Here is an 8,510-nt window from a genome sequence, read left to right as displayed (position 1 = left end):
TGGTGGGGATATGCTGCTCTATACACGCTAAAAGTAGTGATTATTTACATGGAGTCTGGTGGGGATATGCTGCTCTATTGAGATCTTACAGGGTTGTCGGTCTTCAGAGAAATCCTGATGTCGCCGTGGATTCGGTGCAGCGTGGAGTCGGTCAGCGTCATGGTAACGGTCTTCTTGTCCCCCGCCGGCGGCTCCACCTTCCCTCCGTCTGACGCGGCGTCCTCTCCGGCGCCCGTCTTCTCCGCCTGTGCGTCCTCAGGTTTGGACGTCTCCTCGGTTACGGCTGCTCGGTAAAATCAGATTTTAACGTGATCACTCGCTGACTTTTGGAAAGACGTTAAAAAAACCGTAAAAACACCGTAAAAACACCATCAACTTTGAGATTTTCCTCCATACGGAATATTACAAAATATATTTAACTTAGTTGTTTTTTTTGCTTGAAATATTTTGACTTTTTTAAAACTTAAAAAATTATGATAAGTTTAATTAAAAACTAATAATTTTTTACACGAAATATTTTGACTTTTTTTAACGGAAATATTACAACTTCTACAAAAATATTTCAACTATTATACTTCAAAATATGAATATTTTCATCAAATATAAAAAAGTCTTAAAAAAAAATAATTATTTTGACTATTTTACTTGAAATATGAAAATGTTATAAAATAAATGCATTTTTTAATTATATTCTGACAATTTACTTGAAATATTTGGACTTTTTTACTGGAAATTCTACAACTTCAACAAAATTTAGAGTACTATACTGGAAATATTACAAATATTTTCATGAAATATATATTAAAAAATATATATATTATTTATACATAATATAAAAACTTTTTTTTTTACTTGAAATATTCCGATATTTTTTTAAAACCTAATATATTTCGACTTTTTTTTCTATTTCAGAACCAGTTTCCATGGACGGAGTATTCGGACGTACCGTCTGTCGTTTCGTCGCTTCTTGTCTTCTGTTGATTTGTCTCGTCCGTCCTCTGTTTCGTCTCGTCCGTCCTCTGTTTCGTCTCGTCCGTCCTCTGTTTCGTCTCGTCCGTCCTCTGTTTCGTCTCGTCCGTCCTCTGTTTCGTCTCGTCCGTCCTCTGTTTCGTCTCGTCCGTCCTCTGTTTCGTCTCGTCCGTCCTCTGTTTCGTCTCGTCCGTCCTCTGTTGTTTCGTCTCGTCCGTCCTCTGTTGTTTCGTCTCGTCCGTCCTCTGTTGTTTCGTCTCGTCCGTCCTCTGTTGTTTCGTCTCGTCCGTCTTCTCCTCAGTCTGTTCTGCGTCTGTCCTGCCTTCTTTCTCTTTCAGCGTCGTCCCGTCCTTCTTGTCCTTCCTGTCCTTCTCCACCTCCGTCACGTTCTTGTCTTTTCTCCCGCCCGTCGCCGCTCTCCTTCGCTCCGACTTCCTCCCGTCCCCCGCTGCGCCTTTGTCCGGCTTGTCTTCGTCTTTCCTCTCCGCGGCGCTCCCTCTCTTCTCTCTGGCTTTCTCCTCTCTCTTCTTCTTATCTTCCATCTTTTCTTCTCTGCCGGTCTTCTCCTCCTCTTTCTTCTTCTTTACGTCTTCCGCCGCCGCCGCCGCTCCTCCCATTATCGTCTTCACCTGAACCTTCGCTCCCTGTCGCGGCGTCGCCTTCACGATCTTCCCGATGATTTTCCTCTCGTCCTTCTTTTCTTCGTCTTTCTTCCCCTCGCCCTTCTTCCCGACAGCCTGCGTCTTGTCTTCCTTCGTCTTCTCGCCGCCTGTCGTTACACCCGCGTCCGTCTTCACCTTCTCTTCCCTCTCTCTTGTCTTCCCGCCGTCGGTCGTTTCCCGCGCGTTTGTCGTCACCCTTGTCTTCCTGCCGTCTTTCGTTTTACCCGTGTCCGTCTTCGTCTTCCCAACATCTGTCGATACACCTGCGTCCGTCTTCACCTTCTCATCCCTCTCTCTCGTCTTCCCGCCGCCTGCTGTTACACCTGCGTCCGTCTTCCCGCCGTCTTTCGTCTTCCCGCCGCCTGCCGTTACACCTGCGTCCGTCTTCCCGCCGTCTTTCGTCTTCCCGCCGCCTGCCGCTTTACCCGCGTCCGTCTTCTTTGTCTTCTGTCCATCCTTCTTTACCTCCGTCTTCTTCTCTGCTGCCGCTGTCTTGAGGCGGGACACCTTCCCCTCGTGATATTCATCCCTTCCTCTCACCTGTGTCGTGTCTTTGACCTTCTTGCAGACGGCGGCTTTGACGCCGGACTTCCTGTCCATCGCCTTGGCGACGGTCGATTCTCTCACACTCGTCTTTTTAACCTCCACCTTTTTCTTCGCTCCATCGCCGGTCCTCCTGATTAAGTGTTAAATAGAAACATTTAACACTTCATTCGAGAGTGTGTGTGTGTGTGTGTGAATATGTGTGTCTCTGTCAGTGTGTCCATGTGCCCCTGTGAATGTGTGTGTGTGTGTACACTTGTGTGTGTCTTAGAGTCTGTCTGTCCCTGTGTGTGTGTGTGTGTCTTAGAGTCTGTCTGTCCCTGTGTGTGTGTGTGTCTTAGAGTCTGTCTGTCCCTGTGTGTGTGTGTCTTAGAGTCTGTCTGTCCCTGTGTGTGTGTGTCTTAGAGTCTGTGTGTCTCTGTGTGTGTGTCTGTAAGTGTGTGTTTGCCCATGTGACTATGTGTGAAAATGTGTGTCTGTCCCTGTGTGTGTCTTAGAGTCTGTCTGTCCCTGTGTGTGTGTGTGTGTGTCTTAGAGTCTGTCTGTCCCTGTGTGTGTGTCTTAGAGTCTGTCTGTCCCTGTGTGTGTGTGTCTTAGAGTCTGTGTGTCTCTGTAAGTGTGTGTTTGCCCATGTGACTATGTGTGAAAATGTGTGTCTGTCCCTGTGTGTGTCTTAGAGTGTCTGTCCCTGTGTGTGTGTGTGTGTGTAAGTGTGTGTTTCCCTGTGAATATGTGTGAAAATGTGTGTCTGCCCCTGTGTGTGAAAATGTGTGTGTCCCTGTGTGTCTTAGAGTGTGTCTGTCCATGTGTGTGTGTCTGTCCCTGTGTGTGTGTGTGTGTGTCTGTAAGTGTGTGTTTCCCTGTGAATATGTGTGAAAATGTGTGTCTGTCCCTGTGTGTGAAAATGTGTGTCTGTCCCTGTGTGTGTGTGTGTGTCTGTAAGTGTGTGCATGTCAGTTTTTGTGTGTGTGTGTGTGTGTGTGTGTGTGTGTGTGTGTGTGTGTCTTACTGGGAGTTCTTCATCGTCCTTTTCCTTCCTCTTCCTCCTCTCAGCAGACCTTTCAGAGATCTTAACAGACTCTCCCTCTTGGCCGCCAGGCGGCGCTGTCGCTGCACGAGAGAACACAGAAACCATCTTTAAATGTTGAAGAAGAAGAAGAAGAAGAATGGAACCTCCCCTCCTCCCCCCCAAGAGACTCATGTAGCATCTGAAGTAGCCTCCGAGATGCTAACGAGATGCTAACGACAGAGACTTCTGTAACGTCAACACAGTAAAAATTGACCTACTTAACCAAGTTGGTTCACTGCTAGCTTAGCTACAAGTTAGCATCAAACAGTTGAATGGTGTTTTGAGCTAACGTTAGCATAAACAACCACAGATAGCTACGTTAGCTCCTATAGTTCATAATGAGAAAACTTCCTTATTTTCACAATTTCAAGAAAAGTAATCGTAGATTAAATGTCGAAAAAACGACAACAAAGTAGAACATCCTGAGAATGAGAGAGTGATGAAAAGAAAGAAAAGCGACAAATTGAAAAGCTGTGAAAACTTCACTAACTTTTGGAAACGTTACCTCCTCGTCCACAGGAATGTCTTCTCTCTCCTCTTTTTTCGTCGCTTTTCCCTCCTTCCCTTCCTCCGCCCTCCTCTCTTTCCCCATCCCTTCTTTCTTTCCTTCCCCGGCGGCGTCCTCCGTCTTTTTATTCCTCTCTTCCTCCGCTCTCTGCGTCTTCTCTCGCTCTCTGCTTCTCTCCTCCGGCGCAGTCACCTTCTTCTTCTTGACTTCTTCTTTCTGCGCTTCCTTCTCTCCTCCTCCTCCTCTCTTCCTCTTGGTTCTTCGTCCCTCCTCTCTTTTCTCCGTCACTTCTGCACCATCCTTCTTTTCTCTTGTTCTCCTCCTTCCTTCGCTGCTGTCTTCTTTGCTTTTCTTCTCCTCCTCCTCCTTCTCTTCTTCTTCTTTATCGGCTCTGCTCGTCTTTCTTTCCCGACCCGACTTCTTTTCTTCCGCGCTTTCATCCTGCTTTGCTTTCTTCTGTTTCTCCTCTTCCTTTCTTTTCATTCCCGAGCTCTCTGGCGTCGTCATCCCTCCTTTCTTTCCTTCGGCACCTTCCCCTTGTTTTGTTCTCTTCTGTTTTTCCTCTTTTCTTTTTGTCCCGTAGCTCTCTGATCCTTCGGTTCTTCGGCTCCGTTTTCCTTCCGTTTTCTCTTTAGTTTCCACTTCTTTCTTTCCCTCCGCGTGCCTTGTTTTCTTCTGTTCATCCCCCTCTTCTTTCTTCCGACTTGTTGTCGCTTTGCTCTCTTTCCCAGTCACTTCTTCTTCTTCTTGCTTTTCGTCGCCGCCGTCTTGTTTCGCTTTCTTATCTTCTTCTTCTTTATCGGCTCTCGTCCTCGTCTTCACCCTCGCTGCTGTTTTCTCTTTCTTTCCGTCCCCATCTTCATCCTGCTTTCTTTTCCTCCGTTTGTCTTCTTCTTTCTCCTCTTCCTCTTTTTTTCTTTTTCTTCCCTGGCTCTCTGATGGCGTCGGATCTTTCGCCGCCACTTCTTTTGTTTCCTTCTCTTCCTCCTCTCCGTCTCTCTTCCTCTTGACTCCTTGGCTGTCGGATGACTCCTTCTCTTCCTTCTCCTCCTTCTCTACCTCCTCTTCCTTCTCTTTATTTTTGCCTTTTGGGAATAAAAACACAGAACAACCGTTTTAACTACTTTAAACCTCGTCTGGTGCATTTCATGGAAATAATCCTAAAGATAATAGATCATTAAAAGCTTGAGTGTACCTGTGTGAGTCCTTTTGTGTGTGTGTGTCCCTCTATGTGTGTGTGTGTGTGTGTGTGTGTGTGTGTGTGTGACTGACTGTGTGCGTTTGTCCCTCTGTGTGTGTGACTTTGAGTGTGTTTGCCTGTGTGTGTCCCTCTGTGTGTGTGAGACTGTGTGTGTGCGCCTGTGTGTGTCCGTCTGTGTGTGTGAGACTGTGTGTGTCCCTCTCTGTGCGTGCGCGCCTGTGTGTGTCCCTCTGTGTGCGTGAGACTGTGTGTGTCCCTCTGTGTGTGTGAGACTAGGTGTGTCCCTCTGTGTGGGATTTTGTGTGTGCACCTGTGTGTGTCCCTCTGTGTGTGTGAGACTGTGTGTGTCCCTCTGTGTGTGTGAGGCTGTGTGTGTCTGTGTGTGTGCGCGCTGAGCTGGCCTTGCATTTGTGATTATTAGGCTGAAGATTTCCATCTACCCTGCAGACACAACCACTAACCTTAATGCAAATGATTGCGTAATGACGTCACAAATATGAAAATTGCTTTCTAATCTGTGGGAGACACAGGTGTGTGTATGTATATGTGTGTTTGTGTGTGTGTGTGTGTGAGAGAGAGTTACCTGGATCGCTGACAGCAGGACTCACAGGTGTCCTTCCCTTCCGTTGCTCTTCATCCACCTGATAAATAAACAGGAAACACCATCAGTGACATAGTCCACGTCTACGTGAATGACTGCGTTCTGCCGGTTCTCCCCGTACGGGAGGAACTCAACTTCCCAGGATTCCCCAGTGGGTCTAAAGGGTTAAAGCCTGAGTTGTTAGGGGGCGCTGTTGCCCATTTTCCAAGGTGCAAACCCACTGCAGTGGACGGAGGAGGGGCAACTAGAACCTACGGAGCATGTGCAGACGCGTATCTCGAGCCTACCCCGGTTTAGGAGTATAAATGAACTCTATTATTAATTATTATTAACTTTAATATTTTTTGGGACTGTTATCTTCATTCACTCTTCATTCTAACCCTAACCGACCCGTCAGAAACCCGTCTGGGTCTGGGTCTGTCCCAGGTTTCTGCCTAAAAGGAAGTTTTTCCTCTCCACTGTGGCCCTGTTGCTGCTCTTGAGGGAACTACTAGACCTGTTGGGTCCTTGTAAATTCTGGAATGTGGTCTAGACCTCCTGTATCTGTAAAGGGTCTCCAGATAACTCTTGTTATGAATTGATACAATAAATAATATATGTATAATCATTTAATAATGAGGGTAACCGAACGCAGCGTGAGTCTCTCTCTGCACACCCCGGTCCCGGTCTCACCTCCTTCTGATTCTCCGGTGGAGCCGTGTCCTGACTCCGCCCCCCTAAGGCGGTCGGAGCCGTGTCCTGACTCCGCCCCCCTAAGGCGGTCCTCCTGCTCCTTCTGTTCCCAGAAGTCTCGGATACAGCGTCAGAAGTGAGAGCCGGTTCAGAAGTCAGTCTGGAGTCGGACGCTTTCTCCGGAGCCAACCTGGACGAAGCTCTTGTGGGAGTTTTAGCAGCAGCAGGACCAGCAGGAGGACCAGCAGGACCAGCAGGAGGACCAGCAGGAGGACCAGCAGGAGGACCAGCAGGAGGACCAGCAGGAGGACCAGCAGGAGCAGCAGGACCAGCAGGAGGACCAGCAGGAGGACCAGCAGGACCCGTTTCCCGACGTCTAACTCTGCTCGGGGTCTTTCTGCCGGCAGCAGGTTTACCGTCCGGCTCTGCAGGGACCGATTTACCGGGAGTGGATCCTGATGAAGTCGGTTTAGCGGGCGTAGCTTTAGTCGGTTTTGCAGGTTTCGTTTTGGCGGCAGTTTGTGCCGGAATCTGAGGACCCAAAACAACCGAGACAGTCGATCATAACAACAACAAAACGTAACCCTCGTGTTGTCCTCGGGTCTAAATAACTCCGCTTCTAAAGGTTTTTTTATATCAGAAATACGTGTTTCTTCCAAATTACGCAGAATAACGTGTTGCATGCACCATTCTTCACACAATTGATGAAAACTTTAGTTGAATTTTGGGTGTTTTTATTCAATTTTATAGCATTTAAAATGGTTTCAAATGTATCCGGACTAAACTTTGACAGATACCAGTTTCTGATCTCAACTATCAGTCAAAATAATTCATAATTTCTGGGGTTTTTTGGGGTATAATGGCATTTAAATTAGGTTTGTTGATCATGAATTTAAAAAAATGCATTAAAAAAAGTGCCAAAAAAAATTGTTTTTTGAAATTTTGACCCAGAAAGACAACACAAGGGATAAACAAGTTGCAGGTCCTATGACATGCTTCTTTTTTGACTCTTTATATAGACCTTAGTGGTCCCCTAATACTGTATCTGAAGTCTCTTTATATAGACCTTAGTGGTCCCTAATACTGTATATGAAGTCTCTTTATATAGACCTTAGTGGTCCCCTAATACTGTATCTGAAGTCTCTTTATATAGACCTTAGTGGTCCCTAATACTGTATCTGAAGTCTCTTTATATAGACCTTAGTGGTCCCTAATACTGTATATGAAGTCTCTTTATATAGACCTTAGTGGTCCCTAATACTGTATATGAAGTCTCTTTATATAGACCTTAGTGGTCCCTAATACTGTATATGAAGTCTCTTTATATAGACCTTGGTGGTCCCTAATACTGTATCTGAAGTCTCTTTAATCAAATAAAGGTGCTGACCTTGACTTTGCTCCCGACCCCCGGCGTGTTCTGGATCTCCCACATTCCCTCCGTGAAGCCTTTGATTCGGACGCCGCTGCCGTACTTCAGCTTGTTGCCGACGTACGGGACCACGTTCTCGGGGGGGAGGTGCCCTCTGAGGAGAAACAGGACAGACGTGAACCACGGCTGAACCGGCACCGCCGTTAGTTGTGTGTCTGACCTGCGAGTTGTGCGTACGTACATCTGGTGGGTCCCGAAGAAGAAGACCGAGACCCGCTTCCTGTGTCCTTCGAGCGGCTTACAGACCTGAACGCACATCAACTGGGTCAGCACCGAAATACACAACTGTCTCCAGGTACCACAGTTTGCATTGTGTGGTGTGTGTGTGTGTATGTCTCTATATGTGTGTGTCTGTGTCTGTGTGCGTGTCTATTTGTATACGTTTGTCTGTGTATGCGTGTGTGTGCGCACATAGGTCTCTGTATGTGTGTGACTGTGTGCCCGTGACCGTTTGTGCGTGTCTGTGTCTATTTGTGCATGTGTGTGTGTGTGTGTAACTGTGTGCATGTCTATTTGTATGTGTGTCTATCTGTGTGTGCCTCTGTATGTGCGTGTAACTGTGTGCGCATCTATTTGTACGTGTGTGCCTCTTCGCGCGGCTATTTGTTCACTCGTGTGCGAATATGTGCGCATCTGTCTGTGTGCGGGTGTTTGTGCGTGTCTGTGTCTCTGTATGTGTGTGTGTGACCCTTTATCCATGTCAGTTTGTGACTGTGTGTCTTAGTGTGCGCACCTGTGCCTCTTTATGTGTGCGTCTGTGGGTGTGTGTTCTTACCCTGGCAGTATGTGTGCGTCTGTGGGTGTGTTTTTGTACCCTGGCAGTATGTGTGCGTCTGTGGGTGTGTTTTTGTACCCT

The 8,510-nt window shown here is 47.0% G+C and overlaps 1 protein-coding gene across 1 annotated transcript in view; it reads right to left on the bottom strand.

Annotated features, from left to right (window-relative positions):
- Window positions 1-7,912, bottom strand: part of LOC117935162 (lens epithelium-derived growth factor-like) — a 13,768-nt gene extending 5,856 nt beyond the window's left edge. The window contains exons 1-9 of the mRNA XM_034857302.1: window positions 7,836-7,912; window positions 7,613-7,748; window positions 6,657-6,756; window positions 6,226-6,479; window positions 5,561-5,593; window positions 3,184-3,284; window positions 1,557-2,307; window positions 947-1,469; window positions 90-283 (exon numbers count right to left, since the gene is read on the bottom strand). Of these exons, the coding sequence (XP_034713193.1) occupies window positions 90-283; window positions 947-1,469; window positions 1,557-2,307; window positions 3,184-3,284; window positions 5,561-5,593; window positions 6,226-6,479; window positions 6,657-6,756; window positions 7,613-7,748; window positions 7,836-7,912 (2,169 nt within the window). The remainder of the gene's footprint in view (window positions 1-89; window positions 284-946; window positions 1,470-1,556; window positions 2,308-3,183; window positions 3,285-5,560; window positions 5,594-6,225; window positions 6,480-6,656; window positions 6,757-7,612; window positions 7,749-7,835) is intronic.
- Between the last annotated feature and the right edge of the window lie 598 nt (window positions 7,913-8,510).

The sequence above is a fragment of the Etheostoma cragini genome, chromosome 19, assembly GCF_013103735.1.
Source record: "Etheostoma cragini isolate CJK2018 chromosome 19, CSU_Ecrag_1.0, whole genome shotgun sequence".
NCBI lineage: Eukaryota > Metazoa > Chordata > Actinopteri > Perciformes > Percidae > Etheostoma > Etheostoma cragini.
The sequence above is the reverse complement of the archived record's forward strand: the minus strand, read 5'-3'. Positions and strand labels throughout refer to the sequence as shown.